Source organism: Lampris incognitus, chromosome 1 (genome assembly GCF_029633865.1).
Source record: "Lampris incognitus isolate fLamInc1 chromosome 1, fLamInc1.hap2, whole genome shotgun sequence".
Classification (NCBI taxonomy): domain Eukaryota; kingdom Metazoa; phylum Chordata; class Actinopteri; order Lampriformes; family Lampridae; genus Lampris; species Lampris incognitus.
In genome coordinates, this window is record NC_079211.1 from 26,049,420 (window position 1) to 26,071,690 (window position 22,271).

The 22,271-nt window shown below is 41.4% G+C and overlaps 2 protein-coding genes across 2 annotated transcripts in view; both read left to right on the forward strand.

The window, feature by feature from the left end:
* LOC130109834 (protein diaphanous homolog 1) overlaps positions 1-22,271 on the forward strand; it is a 169,915-nt gene that overhangs the window by 23,523 nt on the left and 124,121 nt on the right. The window lies entirely within an intron of this gene.
* On the forward strand, positions 11,326-12,628 carry LOC130107156 (zinc finger BED domain-containing protein 4). Its single transcript, XM_056273602.1, has 2 exons — positions 11,326-11,405; positions 11,517-12,628. The coding sequence occupies exon 2, from the start codon at positions 11,591-11,593 to the stop codon at positions 12,452-12,454; it is 864 nt and encodes a 287-aa protein (XP_056129577.1). The 5' UTR covers positions 11,326-11,405; positions 11,517-11,590; the 3' UTR covers positions 12,455-12,628.

Consider the following 22,271-nt stretch of genomic DNA (forward strand, 5'->3'; position numbering starts at 1 on the left):
CATTACTTGGGCTTCGGCACCAACTTTTACAAGACTTCTTTGGTTCAATAAAGACAGAAACAGGTTTACTCTTTATGGTTCGTTTATTCCCTTAACACTGACAAAAAAAAAAGTTTCAAGACCAAACACTAAACCACCCCCCAGATAATAAGTTCATTGATAAGTGGGGTGTATGTGACATGATGTTGTTTTATGCACCTTGATAGTTGTAACAGGTCCACTCGTCCCCTTAGAGGGAAGGGTCACTGCAAATCAATGTGAAGTTATTCTGAGTGGTCACCTTGATCCTATAATGAATCATTCTATCCTGATGGGAGTGGTCTCTTCCAGGATGAAAATGCCCCATCTTGTAGGGTCACTGAATGGTTTTGATGAATATGAAAATGATGTAAATCATACACTACCGTTCAAAAGTTTGCGATCACATTGAAATGTCCATATTTTTGAAGGAAAAGCACTGTACTTTTCAATGAAGATAACTTTAAACTAGTCTTAACTTTAAAGAAATACACTCTATACATGGCTAATGTGGTAAATGACTATTCTAGCTGCAAATGTCTGGTTTTTGGTGCAATATCTACATAGGTGTATAGAGGCCCATTTCAAGCAACTATCACTCCAGTGTTCTAATGGTACAATGTGTTTGCTCATTGGCTCAGAAGGCTAATTGATGATTAGAAAACCCTTGTGCAATCGTGTTCACACATCTGAAAACAGTTTAGCTCGGTACAGAAGCTACAAAACTGACCTTCCTTTGAGCAGATTGAGTTTCTGGAGCATCACATTTGTGGGGTCAATTAAACGCTCAAAATGGCCAGAAAAAGAGAACTTTCATCTGAAACTCGACAGTCTATTCTTGTTCTTAGAAATGAAGGCTATTCCATGCGAGAAATTGCTAAGAAATTGAAGATTTCCTACACCGGTGTGTACTACTCCCTTCAGAGGACAGCACAAACAGGCTCTAACCAGAGTAGAAAAAGAAGTGGGAGGCCGCGTTGCACAACTGAGCAAGAAGATAAGTACATTAGAGTCTCTAGTTTGAGAAACAGACGCCTCACAGGTCCCCAACTGGCATCTTCATTAAATAGTACCCGCAAAACACCAGTGTCAACATCTACAGTGAAGAGGCGGCTGCGGGATTCTGGGCTTCAGGGCAGAGTGGCAAAGAAAAAGCCATATCTGAGACTGACCAATAAAAGAAAAAGATTAAGATGGGCAAAAGAACACAGACATTGGACAGAGGAAGACTGGAAAAAAGTGTTGTGGACGGATGAATCCAAGTTTGAGGTGTTTGGATCACAAAGAAGAACGTTTGTGAGACGCAGAACAAATGAAAAGATGCTGGAAGAATGCCTGACGCCATCTGTTAAGCATGGTGGAGGTAATGTGATGGTCTGGGGTTGCTTTGGTGCTGGTAAGGTGGGAGATTTGTACAGGGTAAAAGGGATTCTGAATAAGGAAGGCTATCACTCCATTTTGCAACGCCATGCCATACCCAGTGGACAGCGCTTGATTGGAGCCAATTTCATCCTACAACAGGACAATGACCCTAAACACACCTCCAAATTGTGCAAGAACTATTTAGAGCAGAAGCAGGCAGCTGGTATTCTATCGGTAATGGAGTGGCCAGCGCAGTCACCAGATCTGAACCCCATTGAGCTGTTGTGGGAGCAGCTTGACCGTATGGTACCCAAGAAGTGCCCATCCAACCAATCCAACTTGTGGGAGCTGCTTCTGGAAGCGTGGGGTGCAATTTCTCCAGATTACCTCAACAAATTAACAGCTAGAATGCCAAAGGTCTGCAATGCTGTAATTGCTGCAAATGGAGGATTCTTTGACGAAAGCAAAGTTTGATGTAAAAAAAATCTTATTTCAAATACAAATCATTATTTCTAACCTTGTCAATGTCTTGACTCTATTTTCTATTCATTTCACAACATATGGTGGTGAATAAGTGTGACTTTTCATGGAAAACACAAAATTGTTTGGGTGATCCCAAACTTTTGAACGGTAGTGTATGTCATTAGTTCTCAACCCAATTGAACACCTATGAGAGATTTTGGACCTACGTGTTAGACAGCAGTCTCCACCACCAACATCAAGACACCAAATGAGGGAATGTCTTTTGGAAGAATGGTGTTTCATCCCTCCAGTAGAGTTCAGACTTATAGAATCTATGACAAGGCACATTAAAGCTGTTCTGGTGGCTCGTGGTGGCTCAACACCTTACTGAGACACTTATGTTGGTTTTCTTTTAATACGTCATCCATCTGTATATGGCTCACTAGGGCTGGGCGATATCTCTAAAAAATATCTCGATGATGAATTTTGAAAATATTGTGATAGGTGATTACATTAGCTTACTTTCACTTTTAATTAACAGTTTGTTATCAATCAGACAAAAAACAGAAAAGCCTCTATTAAACATTTGATACTGCACTGACAACTGTAAGTTGACAGAATCCTCTTGTTGCCCTGATCATTTAGGCCTATTTTTCTTGGATCCATTTTCAGTTAGATACCTGGTAAAATAGTCATAGACTAGCAGTTGAGGCCCAGAGCTTTTAACCAGTGACATTTGCATGCTATTGGAAACTGACAACATGCTTAGCATATTGATTGTTATTAAGGTAGCACTGCAGCAAGAATGTGATTTCCTTATAAAAGAGAAACTGTTTGATCAATGATCAGTTGTTAAGTGCTTTTTTTTCCCCCTCAGGAATAGTTGTGTCAGACTGTGAAGAGCACAATGAGAAAAACATAATGAGACCCAAGTGCCACTTATGCAGGTAATATGTTGCAAAGATGAATTGGCTTTGCATGAGTTATTTTTCCTCATCGTAACACAGTTGTCGTTTGCCAAGAACCTGTCATGATGTATGCCAAATATCGTCAGTGTTCAGTTACATCATACTATTGCCCAGGCCTATGGCTAACAGCATTGGATGTCCTCATTGTAACAGCCAAACGCAAAAGAATAAAGCCAGTACCTGCTAGCTTGAAGAAGTGCAGTTGTTGTGGCTAACAACCAGATACGGCAGAACAATCTCATCAAGGACCTTTATCAGCCCTTACTACAACATCGGTAGCTAAAAACCAAATTCATTGATGTTTGTTCAGCGATGATTTAGCGCTGGTGACTCTGTTTAGTTTCAAAAGACTTGGTCTCTGGGCTTCTAAGTGGTCCAACAGCAGTGATGTTAAGTTACTGCTTTGAAGCAGTATATACGTATAGCCAGAACTGTGTGTGGGGTCTTGCAGCACCTGTAGGATAAGCATGGTCATGTCGGGTTTCCTAGTTTTTCTTTCGCTAACAGTAGGTCATTCTCTCCCCCCCCCCCCCCTCTCCGATGCCTGCCACATGTACAGCTTTTTGTCTCTCTCTCTCGATCACTACTCATTTCCCTAGAAATTATCTGCGTTTTGAAAAGACAATCTTCGTTGACATGAAATCCCATTCACTGTCTTTGTTACAACAACAGGGATGGTACTGTGAGCAGCCAACTGTGAAGATAGAAATGTAGTGATTTTCATAGAAATGGGTTGTGTGTGTGTACACGTGTGTGTGTGTGTGTGTGTGTGTGTGTGTGTGTGTGTGTGTGTGTGTGTGTGTGCATGCCTGATGCCTGTGTTGGGCAAGAGTCTTAGTAAGGATTTCAACCTTGGTCTTCCAGCGTGACTCCCCAGTCAAACGCTAACAGATTACAGCGATCACTCACTGCCCTGCACATACACTACAGTGCTCCACACATGGACAATGTCGGATGCCTGCCACACTTACATGTTTATGTGTAGTTTTGTGTGCTTTTGTGTATGGAGGAGCGAGAGCAGCTTGTGCCTTTTGGCTCAAGCTGTAAAAGTATGTGAAGTTGTGAAGACACACACACACTAGTGTATCTTGGTGGGGAATGCAGGAAATGTAAGCTTAACCTGAACTCTGTCATTAACTCACATTATTATGATTAAGCTAATGTGAGCTGACAAGATGTCATGCAGCGAGGACTTTACTGACCGTTGTTCCACTGTCGATGCTATTCTACAGTTGACCTTATACTGAAATATGGGACCCTGTATTTTACATAAATATAGCGAATTCACAGAATTTCCACGATATTTCACTATAGAAAGCACCACCCCTAGGGGCGCCTGGGTAGCGTAGCGGTCTATTCCGTTGCCTCCTAATACGGGAATCACCAGATCAAATCCCCGTGTTACCTCTGGCTTGGTCGGGCGTCCCTACAGACACCATTGGCCGTGTCTGCGGGTGGGAAGCCGGATGTGAGTATGGGTCCTGGTTGCTGCACTGGCACCTCCTCTGGTTGGTCAGGGCACCTGTTCAGGGAGGAAGGGAAACTGGAGGGAATAGCGTGATCCTCTGATGTGCTATGTTCCCCTGGCGAAACTCCTCACCGTCAGGTGAAAAAGAAGTTGCTGGCATCTCCACGTGTATCGGAGGAGGCATGTGGTAGTCTGCAGTCCTCCCCGGATCGGCAGAGGGGGTAGAGCAGTGACTGGGACGGCTCAGAGAGGAGGGTGATTGGCCAGGTACAATTGGGGAGAAAAAGGGGGGGGGTGAAGCACCACCCCTATATTCACTTTGAACACGCCACGTAATAATGCTCACAAAACCATAACAAGTTTAAAATTTAAAGAGATGAACCCATTTAATTTTGTTTTGTTACATCCTGGATCTAATGTCTTGTGAATTAGGCTGTTTAGTTTTTTTTTTGATATACTTTATTAATCCACGTGTGGAAATTCATTCTCTGTATTTAACCCAGCCTAGCTGTGTAGCTAGGAGTAGTGGGCAGCCGCTGTGCAGCGCCCAGGGACCAACTCGTCGGACCAGTTCGTCTTGCCATGCCTCGGTCAGAGGCACAGACAGGAGTATAAACCCTAACATGCATGTCTTTTTGATGGTGGGGGAAACCGGAGCATCCAGAGTAGACCCACCACAGCCACAGGGAGAACATGCAATCTCCAAACAGAGGACGACCTGGGATGACCCCCAATTAGGGGTGGAAATTAACTTTTTTGTCCACCTGCCACTGTGGCTGGTGGATTCCAAAATCTACCAGCCACTCAATTTTTTTACCAGCCACTTCCTTGTTTTAACCGGCAGTGTGTAACTGCATGTGAAAAATAATAAAACAAGATCTACAATCTTCAAGCAATAGGCTATTTTGAATATTTAAACTTTTAAAATACTATTTTCAAAATCTAGTTTACTCTTCTATGGTTTTCCAAATTGTGTACACTACCTTTAAAACATTTAACATATTTGTCAAAAAATAACCAGTGTATCAGTGCCACCAAAATTCCCTTTATTATTACATAAACCAAGACTGTAACAAGTAGAAGGAATTGTGTCAGTATGGGTCTTAATTCAACACTTAATCTAACGTTAGTAAATGACGATTTACTTGCTAACTACACGTAACGTTAGCTAGCTAATGACATTACATGCCAGCTATATTCTGACCTTAATTCAACACTTAATTTAATGTTAGTGAATAGATTTTTAAAAAATTACTATTTACTTGCATTGCCACACGTAATCTGTAAATGGCCTTCCTTTTTTCGCGATTGCGTGGGCATTTCTAAACAGTTGGCTTATCTTCTCCAACTAGGACGTGTTCATGGCAGCGGTATCCTGCGGGGTCGATTTTCCCTGTACTATCTTTATTACATGGATGTGGCATTTGGATGATTCATGGTCTTTTATGGCTTCCAATTTTAGGTTTTTAGTCCCAATAATGAAACTGTTAGCTTTCTTGTTGGCATCCGAAGCGTGTTGATGACATACCGAACAGAACATTGTCTGGCTTGTCTCCTCGTAAACTAACCAATCACGGGACTCTCTGTCTCCGTTGTCAGTTATTCTCCACTTCTCATTAAAAAAACGTTTTCGTTTTGTCTTCGCCTCTTTAACTCCTGTCTCCTCCTGGGATGTTTTCTCTGCAGACCTCTTAACCCCTGCGATGTAACGCCACATTGTTTTTTCTGGCTCTCTCCTCGTCCTCGAAAGTGTCTGTGTGAACTAGCAGACTCGCAAGACAAGCGTCCCTATACGCTGCCTCTGATTGGCTAACCAACGATGGCAACAAGTACTAGCCAATCAGAGGCAGAGTAGGGCGGGTCATTGGGGGGAAAATAAGGCAGATTCGCGATTCAGTACGTCACAAATTGCTGCTTTTCTTTACCCGCCACCGTGGCTGGTAGGTTGAGCAAATTCACCCGCCAATACGCAAATCCACCCGCATTTGCCGTGTAGCGGGTGCTAATTTCCATCCCTGCCCCCAAGGTTGGACAACCCTGGGGTTCGAACCCAGGACCTTCTTGCTGTGAGGTGAGACATTCTCTCTTCGAGACAGCAACCACTGGGCCACTGTGGTGCAAACAGGGCTGAGAGCTGAGCTTTCTCTGAGAACTGGGGTGTCTGCAATGACTTAATTTCCCAGTAGGGCTGGGCGACATGGCAAAAAAAATCCAAATACAATTGTCTGACTATTTTGGTGATCAGAAAACTGACTGTTTTAAGTCTCATTGACAAAACTGTATGCTTACTGATGTATGATGACCAAAGTTTTGGAATTATCAAAAGTAGGGCAAAATTGATTCAGAAGGCCATTTCAATTGATCAATTGATCAATTTATAGGTGTAGGCGCCTTTTATATGTTGGAGCCAATTAGGATGAGAATGTACTCTTGGACTAAAATGAGTGCATATAAAAATAGCTGCCTAGATAATCTAAATGATCTCATTAGAAATATAGCAGTGATCAAGTAAAGCAAGCAAAACACAGCCAGTGAAAGTGGAAGCGAATAGGTTAGATATTGCTGAAGCAGTACATTTGTCTGTTTTTGAATCTTTCTGTACAACAGACACAGTAGGACACTCAACATGGAGCCACGATTTATGTGGCATATGCGAGTACCGAGACATTCTCTCTTCAAGACAGCATCTCACAGAAGCAGCCCTGCATATTTAGATGATTTATAAGAACTTTTCTCCCCACCTCCTCTTGCCTCTTCTTTTTTAATCTCTCTGCATTTATGCCTGTCTCCCTGTCTGTCTTCAGCACATCTTTAGCGGGTTTTGATCTGTATCTTAAGTCACCCAGCATGAATCAGAATGAGAAATACTTAAATCATCTCAAGGTTGAAATTGAGGTAGTTGTTGTATGGCTTCTCAGGGCACTAGGGGTTTCACAGCCCAGTCGACTATCAAAACCACTGGTCGACACTGTGCATAGTTGTAGACTAATCATTCATCAGTGGTTTTAGCACTGTGCTGTAATAAAGCAGTGCCAATGCATCTACAGCAGTTATGCAGCGGGGGGCGCTGTGATTCCAACATAGATTTGTTTTGTTTAAACAATAATTTTCTACGTTATGCGATGTTAACTAAACAAAATTTAAGGTATTTAGAGAAGGACAGACTCCCGTTATCCTTTTTTCGGTTTAACGAGTTACCATGTTAACTGGTGACTTTCGTGATGGCAGCTGTTAAAAACACGAATTGAACACGTGATGTCCTCCTAAAAACCTTTAATTTTACGTCAATCAATTTTAAATACACTCATCTGTGTTTAATTTCTTTTCTAACCATTTACGTAAGTTGAATCATGCTCAGCAAGACTCTCGTGACGTTTCTTATAACGTGAGAAACAAACTGCAACTGACAGTGCAGCTGTATGTTATCCTCAATCACAAAGTGAGCCATATTCAATCATTTAACTTGTAACGTTATGTCAAATTTCTCATTCGATGCTAGCTGCTCTGCTAATCTGTTTTTCCTCACATTGAAAATAACTTCAAGAAATGTGAATGCTTCTTGTTGGCAACACAGTTTAATTTACATATTGTAGGACAAAAAGGACCAGACGAATTGAAAATACAATTTAAGATAATTTAAGGCTTTTATGCTTTTCAACAGCTGCCGTCACAACGACAACCACGGATGCACTTGGTTGAAAGTCACCAGTTAAACTAACTTATGCAACTTTTTCCCCTTGGCTCACATGGCTCAGGTCCTGGGATCCTCCTCACCATATTCTTCATATATCTTATAATTCCATTATAATTGTTCTGCTCTTTCAGTGTCGTATTCTGTAAGTTGTTTTATTCTGTACACGCAACATCCATTGCACGTTGTCTGTCTTGCTAGAGCAATCTCCTCTGTTGTTCTACCTGAGGTTTCTTCCTATTTTTACTCCCTGTTAAAGGGTTTTTTTTTCTTTAAGGAGTTGTGCCTTATCCAGTGCGAGGGTCTAAGAACAAGATTTTGTATTGCTGTAAAGCGCACTGAGGCAAATTTGTTATTTGTGATATTGGGTTATACAAATAAAGTTGAATTGACCTTAAGATAACAGCTGCAAAATCATTTTGATGGTACTCTGACTTTGCCATTCTAGGAAAAAAAGTATCTCTTGTGGGAGATTGTTCCTGCTCGACTGAAGTTACATAGTGCAAGAACGGGTGTTTGAGGCTTGGAATGGGAATGAAAGCCACACCAATCTCCCTATTAAAAGTCAGTATACCATCAAAACGATTTTGAAGCTGTTATTTTAAGGTAAAACAGTTGCATAACGTTACTTTAACAAGGTCACTAGTTAAACCGAAACACCTGCAAGAAAGCAGTCACGTTGTTACTGCAGTCAAATGCTCAAGCTCAGACAGGCTTGCTGGGGCTTTAGTCCAATAAGATTGTGGCTCAGTTGTAAACAGTCTTTCAGAGCCAGTCCAGGACCCTATTTCGTCTACCCCCAGGTTGGTCCCGCCTACATTAGTTAATCCTTTGCTGGTTGTATTTGAGACCTGTTTGACGAGAATTGGTAGTTATTGGATGAAAAAAATATATCTCCTGCCATTAATTAACTAGTCAGCTACTTTTCGGGAGTAGTTGATGACTGCTAAAATTGAGCAGTTGTGAATGCCCTACAGGGCACCATAGGAACAAACCTTGCCTGCATTGATTCAGAGGTCTGCGGTCATTAACACTAGCAGTCAATGTATGTACATGTTAGTGTGAGAGCTTAGGTATAGTAGACAGTGGACTATGGGTGGGCAAGCGATATGCAGAAAATGTGTAGGGTATTTGCTGTATCTTGTGACAGGATGCAGGTGATAGTTTGCGAATGTGAACTTTCCTGTGTGTATGTGGACATCTATATGAGGGAGCAAGAAATATGATGGCAAAATCTGCTGATGTATGCTCAACTCTAATTGTGCATGTGAGGAGACGAATCATGAAATCACTGTGTGCAGCATCATCACTTCTAAGACGCAGGGCTGGTAGATTCAGATGTTATAAAAATGAGTCTGAAGTGCCCCCCCCCCAGCCCCTCTTTACACCACCATGGTCTCCCATCTGTAATGACATACTGTTCAAGTTCAAAGTAAGTTGTGCCTAATGAGGTGTGTGCTCATGAAACAAGTCAACTTGCGAAGGAAAAGACTGGTCTGGAGGGGTTTTGTGTCTGAGGCAAGGCTCTTGGGTTGGCAATGGACAATACTAGCAATGGAAAAGCTTTATTAGCATTCATGCGGAGATTGCTCTTGTGGAAAGTAATCGCCAAGACAGTGGAGGTAATTGTTCACATTTACCTTTTGACTAGCGTGCCATTAACGCTGTGGCGGCTTAATAATAATTCCCCTAAGAGTTGGGATAAACTCAGTTTCAATTTTGGCAACTCCAGTAATTACTTTCTTCAGAAGTTAAACGAGGAAAATTGCTCTCATGTAGGGATGCCCCCCGAAACCCGGTTCTAAACGAGAACCGGTTCTAAATTAGTAAAAACCGGAGCATTTTTAAGATCCGACGTTTTTGGCTCTGCTATCGGTAGTCGGTAGGTACTCGAGAAATCATGGAGTGAGATTTATATTGTGGCAAATGTGTTTTTCGAGGAATTTAAACGTCGTGAACATAATCTTGTTTGCTGTTTTCTCCATCTCTCTGTCTCTCTCTCTCTTACTGCGCGAGGGGCTGTGCTGTGCTCCACACACTCGCTCACACACGCACAGACAGCTCTGCTCAAGTGCTCATCATGGCGGAGAGAACTAAACGTTCAAAAGTTTGGGTATATTTTTCAAAAGTCGATGACAACAACGCTCGTTGCCACAAGTGCAACAAATCATTTGCCAGTAAGGGTGGCAATACAAGCAATCTGTCGAAACATCTTTTGTCGAAACATGGTATTAATCTGCAGAAATGCGGAGTTTTCGACTGCTTTGCTCGTAGTGTTCCATCCACGTCCACTGCAGGTAAGCCGTATGAGCCATAGATAAGGAGTTAACTAGGCTAAAAACGAATTATTACGAATAGGCCAATAAATAAAATATAATTGCTTAGCTAACTGTTTAGCTACAAATATATAAGCCATAGATACGGAGTTAGCTAGGCTAATAACGAATTATTACGAATAGACTAATAGATAAAATATAATTGCTTAGCTAATTGTTTAGCTGCAAACATTTGAAAGATTTCACAACTTTTTGTAGATTGTCAGGCTGAGGCTGCAGCCACTATGTCCCAACCCACCCCTCCTCCCTCTACCACCACCGGTCCCAGCCAAGCCCAAAGTCCCTTCACGCTAGCAGCTAGTGGAAGGATGACGGAGGATAGGGTGAACGAGTGTCACAGGGCTGTGACCCAGTTTGTTGTCAAAGGCCTGCACCCCTTCTCTACAGTGGAGTCCAAGGGCTTTAGGTAACAACTAATCAGTCAGTGTATATTGAGTTTTTTTTAAATACATAGTTGTCAAATAGGGGAGCAGCTTTGTTATAAGTTATTGAAGCAGCTATTCCCACCACTCCACACAAATTTACAATGATTCAATCCTTTCTTTACTTTAGGGAGATGACCAATGCTCTCAACTGCAAATATACCCCTCCCTGCAGGAATGTCCTCAGTAACACACTGATTCCTGCCTGGTATAATGTTGAAAAGGCAATGTTATCGCAGAGTTTAAAGATGTGCCAAAGCTAGCCATTACAACTGATGGGTGGACCAGCTTAACTCAGGACCACTACCTCACGGTTACAGCACATTACACAAGTCAAGGCAGTGTGAAACAAGGTGCTTAAAACCAGAGCTGTTTACCAGGCACTAACAGGAGATGTAGTGGCAGAGGAGATCACAGAAATTCTTGAAGAATTTAGCGTAGAAGTTGGCAAGATTGTAGCAGTGACAGTCGACAATGCTGCTAATATGGATGTTGCCATAAGGAAACTCCATGTCCTGAAAATCGGATGCTTTGCTCACACACTGAACATAGCAGCGCACAAAATCTATCAGATCAGTGCCATTGACAGGTGGGCAGGAAGAATCAGGGCAGTGGTTGTCTGGATGAAGAGATCATCCATGGCTAAAACAGTCCTGAAAGAAAAGCAGCAACTCCTAGGTAAGAAGCCAGTTCAACCTATTAAAGCATTTTTTTAAAATTCCCAATCAAATTTTAATTAATTTAATTATATATTCAAGTGTGCTGTGATGAAATTTTTTTTTGTTTCAGACCTTCCCCAACACACAATGATCCTTGATGTGAAAACAAGGTAGAATTCTCTCTTCCTTATAGTAGAAAGATTCATGGAGCAATACCCAGCAATCCAAGCTGCATCCATGGACCCATGGCTCAGGAAACAGATGGAAAAGGACAAATTGGGCTGGCTGAAAGATGAGGATTTCCAGAAGGCTGAGGAGTTTGTACAACTCATGCGTGTCATGTACACGTCCACCCTGTGCATCTCCAGTGAACAAACTCCCACCTGTGGCCAAATCCTCCCGATCCTCAGGAAACTTGAAGACCATTTCACAGTGCAGGAGGAAGACACACTGTTTGTGTCGAGCATTAAAGAGAAGGTTTGGGGGAATCTCTCTGGACGTTACCAGGAAGACACCATCCAGGCCTTCCTACTCGAGGCGACAGCGATGGACCCCAGGTTCAAAGGGAAGATGGAGAGTGATGCCACCTGGGACCGGTTGAGGGAGGCAGCTGTAGCAGAGGAGGAGGGCCACACAGAGGAGCAGGGCCACACAGACACAGACCAGCAGCAACAGGAGTCAGAAGAAGAAGGAAAGGAGGAGACAGCCACTCCACTCTACAAACCAAGGAATGCCTTGGAGGAGCTGTTTGCTGATGAAGACATGGAGCTGCGGACCACCATGCGGCAAAACACCTTGTCCGTCAGTGAACGAGTTGATCACGAACTCCAACTCTACAAAGGCCTGCCTTCCATCCCCATGTCAGAATCCCCTGCTTTGTGGTGGTGGGAAAAGAGAGGCACTCTGCCCCTGCTGACACAGCTTGCAACCACCTACCTCTGTGCCCAAGCCTCCTCCACCCCCAGTGAGAGGGTCTTCTCTACAGCCGGGGACACTATAAGTCAGGAGAGATCACGACTCCTGCTAGAGAAGGCAGATATGTTGATTTTTCTGCAGAAGAACTGTTAGGATAATCTTCTAGGTTCTTGTTTGTTTGTTTGAACTTCCGTTAGCCTTTTGCTGTAAAAAATTATTTTTAATATATATTTTTTTTCTTTATCTTTATCTACTTTTATTTTTTTATCTTATTTGTTGTTGTTGAATGTTGATTATAAAGTCTATAATTCAGACGCATTTAAAACATTGCTGCTGCTGTTGCTGCTGAATAAATATTTGTTTATATTTATATAAAGTTATATAATAGAATAATAAAGCAATGTCGATTCTGTTCTTAATTAAGTGTCTTTTTTTCTTGCACAATAATCAAAAAGAACCGATAAGAGTATCGATAAAGTACCGAACCGATAAGCAGTATCGATAAGAGTAGTAGTATCGATAAAATCCTAACGATACCCATCCCTACTCTCATGCCATAACAAAAAGAATATACAGACAGGGAACTAATTGACAGAAAAACTGTCATTAGTAAACGAATTTCAGTTATAGCTGACATGTGGAAAGTGAGTAAGTTGTCCCCAATGCTAATGAGTAGCTGACTGTGTTAGGATGTTTAGTTTGATGGCACTTTGGCTCAGGCTAGTTTTAGACAACAGGGAAAGTTTAAATCCAGGGAGAAAGGAGTTTGCTTATATCCATCCAAAGTTCGGGTGCTTGATACAAAAGCCAGGACATTGAAACAGAAGAAAGTTGCCTGTGGTGGAAAGTAATGGTCCCAATGTGGTTGAAAAATTTTTTTTTTTTTTGCACTTGGTCATTTATGTAGAGTGGGTGAGCAGGAAGGCAAAATGGGAGTGACTGTCAAATATAACAGTAATTTGAAAGCCAGTAAAACTACAGCAGTGAGATAATCACAGAGTATTTTTCTTTCCTTTTTCCTGATTAGGATTTTCTTTAAATCGCTGCATTGCAATTTCCGACCAAGCCAACTGCGCTGGGAATCTTGTGAGGATACTTCTGACTGGCAGACCAGAACACAGACCTGAAGCTAGTTTAAACATGACTTCTGAAAAAGTAGAGTCTAGCTACAGTTACAAAACTTCTAATTGAATCTTTTGAATATCCAGAATGACAAAATTGGGGTAGGAACTGCTCAAGTGAAATGAAAGTGGAAATGCTTCATGAACATGGAAGTAGGGACAAAAATCAGTTTAAAGTTGTGCTGCATTGATCTCTAATGCATCAGTAGGCTATATAACGGTCTGAAGGATAAATCACAAATTAGTTTACATTTTGTTAAATAAAGCTCTAATTTAGCAAGTAGATTCCTATTTAGTTTATTTCAGTGATACTTAATCATGTGTCATGGGGGCGATGTATTTGCTGGTTTTCTTTCCAGCCCAACAAGTAATACACCAGCTGATTTCACTAATTGGTACACATTTAACCAGACGGGATGACTAATTAGTAAATTCAGTGGATGTAGTGTTGGGTCAGTTTGTGTATGTGTGTGTGGGGGGGGTGTTAGGACATGTGTAACATGTTTTACTGAATAGATTAGTTGATTAATCAATTAGTTGATCGACAGACAATTAAGCGATTGCAATTTTGGTAGTCAATTGTTTGAGTCATTCATCAAATATGCTAATACCAAACATTTTTTGGTTGCAGTTTCATAAATGTTAAGATTTGATTGCCTTCCTCTGATTTATATAGTTTTGAAATGAATACTTGAGGGTTTTTTTTTTGGCCGTTGGTAAGACTAAATAAAGTTTTCAAAGACATCACTTAATCAGTTACGAAAATAATAGTTGCAGTCATATAAATATAGCACGTGAAAGGCATGTGACTGAGTATCACCGGTTTAGTTCATAAGAAGGGAAACTCCTCGGATTTGGGGGCTGGGCTCCTTTGTTTTGTGTGTGTAATAATGAAGTAGGGATCTATATAGGGGCGCTGTGTTCTACCATGAATGGCCTTGTTGATATTGCAGGGAGATAAAAATGTAGGTGGTGGTTAAGGGGGTTGGCATTGTCACTTTTTAGAGCCCCTTTTGTTCTATCCTGACCTGCGTTAAATATCTCTGACGCAAAACACACACAAGCAGCCTGATTCAAAATTGAATTGTGGGGCTCATGGTGTCAGTGACTCAGATCTACTTCCTTTCTTTGTGTGTATGTTTCTGGAGACAGATTTAAAGGATTTCCTAATGGTATTTTTCCAAGTTTTATAGGTTTACTCTTGGCTTTTTCTTGTTAAATTAAGTCCTATTTCTGACACTTAACATAAAATGGCAATTTGGAGCAGAACTTTTATATCTGGTAAACTTATGTGTGTTTTCTTATGTGTTCTCCCATGGGTGTTAACCTCTGGACTATACCTCAAATGGTCTGGTTCTGCCCCTTCTCTCCCTCTCGCCCTACCTTCCACTCTTTTCTGTGTTTTTACTTTTATTCTTTTCTGGCTACCTCTTGCATCTTAGAGAGGGTAGGCCCATTTTTTTTGTAGGCCTAGGAGGCCTTGCCCACTCTTGTCCAGAGGGAGTTTTCACATCTGAGGCAAGCAAGAGGCTCCTTTCCCCCAGGCTTCATAGAGAATTAGATGTATGGATTCCCAGCTGTCAGAAAGGATAGCCAGTGATAAATGGACTGTCACTATTCTCTTCGTATCTGTAAGCAGGGTCAGAATACAGTGAGAATTGGCTACCTGCTTGCTGCTTGCTCATTACCCACATACTAACAAACACACACCAACACACATTACGTGCACATTTATTTGTGTGTTATGCGAAAACACAAGCATATATGATTAAATAAATAGGAAATCTTTTGTGGTTGTAATTATAATAACTAACAATAGTGTTATTGTTAAAGCTATTACTTTAATTAGCCAAACACAGTAACAACATGTTGAAGAAGGGCACAGCTTAAGTAATCTGTGTTTTTCACACAAACTTAAGAAAAACAGATACTGGAAAAAACAGATACTGGAGAAACAGTTAGAGGCTGCCAGCTCCTCGGAAACCATAGAGCCATCTAATACTGGAAGTGTTAACAGGACTGAAGTTTCAGCACTGACTTTGACAGACACAACTCTGCAACAAGCAGAAAAGAGTGCAGGTTAGGATATGTTGTATGGAAAACATTGTTCAGCACCATAATGATTTTCTCTCTGCCCTGATAATGAGAAATTGGTCAGTGCACCCATTTTTTTCAGGACAAATGTATCAAAAGGTTTATAGAAACCAATGATGGATGGTGTTGGCATGCATTTTTTTCTGTAATGAAGGAAAGATGGCAAATCTCATTAGAAATAAAAATCTTGTCTATATCTAGTGAAAAGAAAGTTGCAGCAAAAACTAGAAATGCCAGTAACTTTTGCCTTTACCTAGTGAAGCACCAGTCAGCAGTTTGCTAACAACCCATTATGAGCTGTATATTACATGCAAGAAGAAAATCGGTCTATGATGGCAAAACGGCTGTCACACAGCTGTCAGGCCAAATTGCGTCCAGGCTGCCAAAATGTGTCCGGGTGACGTCATTGCCATGCAATCGTGACAGCTCGCATTCCTGACATTCCTCTCCCGTTGTAGTTCGTAGAATCGTAATATTTCAGGCAAAAGCAGGTTTAATAGTGTACTTTTTTTAGCGACATCGTACAATACATGCACAGGGTCACCTTTTATAGTCGACTTGCAATTTTTTTATACAAGGATATGTTTTTCTACAAGCACAAAAAACCTTTTAGGCGAAAGTTCATCTACTGGTTGACCAACTTGTTAGCTAGCTTGCAAGCAAACTAGCTAGCTAACGTTATGTAACTTGGACAACATTTTCAATAGATGTTCTATGAACCTATTTTCCATTAAAATGAAACGTCCAATATTTGCTATTCAGCGAACAAATATTTAACTAGCAAGCAATCAAGATATTGTTGGCTAACTTAGTATTAACTAACAGCTAGCTAGTTAGTTTCAGTAAAATAAAAGACTAACGTTAGCTAGCTACTTCAAAATAAATCGAACACGATCTAAAGTTTAAGCACAGTATAAAATGAAATTTGGGTTATCTGATCAATGTAGTAGGGTTTGTCTCTGGTAAATCATAATTCTGAGCTAAAAGCAGGTGTGCAAGCTAAAGCTAGCTAGCTAGCAATCTTGATTCTGAGGCAAGCAACGAACGGAAACAATATAAGCACAGTATAAAAGGAAATTATATAAGGCTTATCTGATATCTAAGTAGTGATACTGTCTCCGGTAAATCACGATTCTGAAGTAAAGCAGGTGTTTATCTAGCCACGATCTCTGTCAATGCTGAGGTAAGTAAATGTGCGAACGCTACTTGGGAATGTCAGGAATGCGAGCTGTCACGATTGCATTGCGATGATGTCACCCGGACACATTTTGGCAGCGCGGACACAATTTGTCTCAAGGCGTCCTGGTTTTCTGTTGAAACCAGAGAAAGTGGACATACTTGTTTTTCTGGTCAAAAATGCATGAAGAACACACGTCATTGAGATTTGTAATTGCTTCGGCAGCCTTGCATTTTTTTGTCTCATTGGCATACTGTAGCCTATTTATGTACTGTATTTCCCGGACTATAAGTCGCTGTTTCTTTACTCGTCTGGCTGGTCCTGCGACTACTATTCCAAAGCGACTTATACAATGTAAGATTGTGAGACGAATACGCCACATTTAAATTAAGGCCACTAAATGGCACTGTTCAATCTTATGACTCAATTGAAGATACTGTACCACCCATAGAAGTCGAAGGAGAGTAAATGGACGTTAGACTGTTTGCGATGGTCATTTCAGTACGTCAAAAGAAATGGCGATTGTACAAACCCCAGTTCCAATGAAGTTGGGACATTGTGTAAAACGTGAATAAAAACAGAATACAATGATTTGCAAATCCTTTTCGACCCATATTCAGTTGAATACACTACAAAGAAAAGATATTTAATGTTCAAACTGATAAACTTTATTGTTTTTTGCAAATATTTACTCATTTTGAATTTGATGCCTGCAACATGTTCCAAAACAGCTGGGACAGGGGCAACACAAGACTGGGAAAGTTAAGGAATGCTCAAAAAACACCTGTTTGGACATTCCACAGGTGAACAGGTTAATTGGAAACAGGTGAGTGTCATGATTGGGTATGAAAGGAGTATCCCCGAAAGGCTCAGTCATTCACAAGCAAGGATGGGGCGAGGTTCCCCACTTTGTGAACAACTGCGTGAGCAAATAGTCCCAACAGTTTAATAACAACGTTTCTCAATGTACAATTGCAAGGAATTTAGGGATTTCATCATCTACAGTCCATAATATCATCAAAAGATTCAGAGAATCCGGAGAAATCTCTGCACCTAAGCGGTAAGGCCGAAAACCAACGTTGAATGCCCGTGACCTTCGATCCCTCAGGTGGCACTGCATTAAAAACCGACATCATTCTGTAAAGGAATATTACCATGTGGGCTCAGGAACACTTCGGAAAACCGTCATCAGTTAACACAGTTCGTTGCTACAACTACAAGTTCAAGTTAAAACTCTACCATGCGAAGCGAAAGCCATATATCAACAGCACCCAGAAACGCTGCCGGCTTCTCTGGGCCCGAGCTCATCTGAGATGGACTGACGCAAAGTGGAAAAATGTGCTGTGGTCTGACGTCCGCATTTCAGATTGTTTTTGGAAATCATGGATGTCGTGTCCTCCGGGCTAAAGAGGAAAAGGACCATCCAGATTGTTAACAGCGCAAAGTTCAAAAGCCAGCATCTGTGATGATATGGGGGTGTGTAGCGCCCATGGCATGGGTAACTTGCACATCTGTGAGGGCACCATTAATGCTGAAAGGTACATACAGGTTTTGGAGCAACATATGCTGCCATCCAAGCGGCATCTTTTTCAGGGACGTCCCTGCTTATTTCAGCAAGACAATGCCAAGCCACATTCTGCACGTGTTACAACAGCGTGGCTTCATAGTAAAAGAGTGCGGGTACTAGACTGGCCTGCCTGCAGTCCAGACCTGTCTCCAATTGAAAATGTGTGGCGCATTATGAAGTGCAAAATACAACAATGGAGATCCCGGACTGTTGAGCAACTGAAGTTGTACATCAAGCAAAAATGGGAAAGAATTCCACCTACAAAGCTTCAACAATTAGTGTCCTCAGTTCCCAAATACTTATTGAGTGTTGTTAAAAGGAAAGGTGATGTAACACAGTGGTAAACATCCCCCTGTCCCAGTTTTTTGGAATGTGTTGCAGGCATCAAATTCAAAATGAGGGAATATTTGCAAAAAAAACAAAGTTTATCAGTTTGAACATTAAATATCTTGTCTTTGTAGTGTATTCAATTGAATATAGGTTGGAAAGGATTTGCAAATCATTGTATTCTGTTTTTATTTACGTTTTACACAACGTCCAACCTCATTGGAATTGGGGTTTGTAAGTTGTTATGGTGCCAACACACATCAGTGGGGCTGTAAATGTGCGGACTACTCCACTGTTTTTGGTTGTTACTGCAAAACCTCACTTCAGTGAGTCCGTGACATGCTGCAAGTCAGTTTATATGGAAGTTAGCCTGCTAAAACAGTCACACTTCTTTGCAATGGCAGCAGATCAAATGGCCACCACAGCTCTGATCATCTTGCTACATTGATTTGCATTGCAATGTTGCCTCACTGCAAGAAGGTCCTGGGTTTGAACCCCAGGCCATCCCAGGTCCTTTCTGTGTGGAGTTTGCATATTCTCCCCGTTTCTGTGTGGGTTTCTGCCAGGTGCTCCGGTGTCCTCCCACCATAAAAAAAAGACATGCATGTTAGGGTTAATACTTCTGTCTGTGCCCATGACCAAGGCCACAGGAAAAAGAACTGGAGTTGGTCCTCGGGATGCTGCAGCTGCCCCACTTCTCCTATACAATTGGATGGGTTAAATGCAGAACAAATTCACTTTAAGAATACAATGTCAAATAAAGTGGCTTTCATTGATTTGAATTGGAATGTCCATTGTACTGTCAATCAATTTCTATGGTACCACCATATAAATGTGACTTATACACCAAAGCAACTTGCATATGTTTTTTTTTTCCCTCACAACACGTTTTTTGCTGAGTGCGACTAATACTCCGGTGCAACTTGTAATCTGGGAAATATGGTAAATCCTGTTTTGAGCACTTACAGTCTAAGCACTAATTTGTTTATCATAAGGCTTGGGTCCAGTGGAGAAAAGGCTCAACAAACATTTAATGTTCTTTTTTTAAAAATTTATTTATTTTTTACTGGTGTCTGTATAACCAGTATAATAGGCTAATGTGGTTTGCCACATCAAAATGACCTTTAGTTTCCAAAAGGAAAAATGTAGTTGCTATGATATAACATGTTTGAGAAGACCATTAGGTATAGTAAATACGACAAATAGTACAAACTTATGGGAACTCTAATTTAGTGCAAGCCTTTTTGGTATTTCTAAATAGAAACCTGCTGTGTAAAGACCAACTGTAGTAAGATGATCTGAGCATTCTTTCAATTGAACTCATGAAGCCATGATAGCAAAACTTTCTTATTTAAGATATACATTTAATGATAATGATTTACATTATCGTGTCACAGAGGAAGATGCAGAGAACAGGAAGAGATGAAAATGGATGAGCCGCTGTGGCAACCTCTAATGGGAGATGCCAAAAGCAGTAGTAGTACATTTGTGCTATCACCCAAGCCCACTGCAAGTACTGTAATATTTCAGTATTATAGAATATTCATATTTATCAAATTATATTTGTGTGGGAATTATTTCAGCTTTAATATACCATTTGATGCAAACAACTGCTTTTGTCTGTGACAGAATTGTTGACTGTTTGTGACAAGTCATTCGCTGCAGCTCTTCCCTTTGAATGGCACGTGTAGCTCTGGGGAACCTACATGCCTGCCTGTAAAAAAAAAAACTCTACAGGAAACACTGATAAGAAAAATGTGTGTGTTTCTCACTCACATACATACAAATAAGATAAGACTAGTATAGAGAGCAAGAAATCAGTTAAGATCCATGGGTTAACAGGTACAGAACTTGTTGCCATGGAGTGCACAGACAATTAATGCAGGTTCTGTTTGTTTTCATGGAGCTGGTCGTCAGGGAGCAGCTGATTTCAAAAGGGTCCGCTTAATGACCAGGTTTTTTTCTTTTCTTTGGATTTCCCCCCCTTTTTCTCCCCTATTGTACTTGGCCAATTACCCCACTCTTCTGAGCCCCCGGTTGCTGCTCCACCCCCTCTGCTGATCTGGGGAGGACTGCAGACTACCACATGCCTCCTTTGATACATGTGGAGTCGCCAGCCCCTTCTTTTCACCTGACAGTGAGGAGTTTCACCAGGGGAGTGTAGTGCGTGGGGGGGGATCACGCTATTCCTCTCCGGCCCCCCCCCCCCCAGAAAAGGTGGCCCAACAGACCAGAGGAGGCGCTACTGCAGTGACCAGGACACACCCAAACCTGGCTTCCCACCCGCAGACATGACCAGTTGTGTCTGTGGGGACGCCCGACCAAGCCGGAGGTAACACGGGGATTTGAACCAGTGATCCCCATGTTGGTAGGCAATGGAATAGACCGCTATGCTACCTGGACGCCCCAATGACAAGGAGGTTTTAATGAGATTTATTATATTAGGACAAATGTTGGAATGCAGAAAACAATGTTTTTCTGTCAGGTTTCCTTCACTGTGTCAGCATGTGGTTGGAGGCTGAAAAACTTGTCTTTGGATGCTAAATTGGAACGTGACTGAATTGGGTCTTAATTTTATGGTAGATATTCTAGTATCGAAATGTAAGTGACATGTATTGAGTGCCAGTGAGGGAGGAGACTATATTTGCTGTTTGTTGGAAGCTCGGAGCTGGCTGCCTGACTGGAATGTCACGTTGCATTTAATACAACAGGAAGATGTCCTTTTACTCAACTATTTTTGCATGTACCATTGACATACTACTACATGTCATGCCGGCTTCTCACGAACCAGATGCACCGATAACCTGGGAAAGCAGACAGACATGCAGATAGAGAGGGATACTGTCAGTCTGTTGAGGATGACGGATAAATTTCAAAACCTCGACAGAAAATGAGAGGATCATATTTGCAGACAGACATGGCTGCACTAGCCTGTGTTTTTTTGTCTTTTGTGGGGCAAGTTGAAATGCAGGGGTGGGACTTGGGGTACTTGTTGGGTTTTGTGACTCCATTAATAATAACACATTAAGGACTAGGGGCAGTCATGCAGCAAACATGCCCTACTTGGACTGACACATACTTGTAATGGTCCTTACACATAGAGGGTTACACTACACTGTACACACAAGCATGTGTATACATGCACAGAGTCAGTCAGGAAAGTGTATGGGAGCATAAATAATGTGTAGCTTAGTGAAGGTTGGATGTGACAGAATAACAAGTGGTGTTATTTACCATAAAGGATTTCCTGGTGATGCACCCTTATTCATTTTGAAAACAGTTTTCTAGATGTTTGTCTGTGTATGTGGATGGTAGGGGTTTTTGTGTATAGTGGGGGAGAGTCTCTGTCTTTATCCCTCTGTCAGTTTCTTTAACTGGGAGTCTAGGTGACCATTCTCATGTGTCAACAAACTGTTGTCTTGGGGAAACAAGTACAAACTCAAGTATCACAGAGCAGCCATGTGGTGCTCTTTAAGTCACCACATCTTTACTCTTGACTTAGGCTGAACAGTCATTCCAGCATTGACTTGAAGAGGTTTGGTATTTTTCTGTAATATGAATTTGCATCTTCTTTTATAGTGGAAGAGGACATATATGTGTTTTACAGGAAAATCTAATTTTTAGGATTTTACATGCACTTGTGAAAACATTGGTTAAAAAAACTATTGTAAATCCCACACTGGA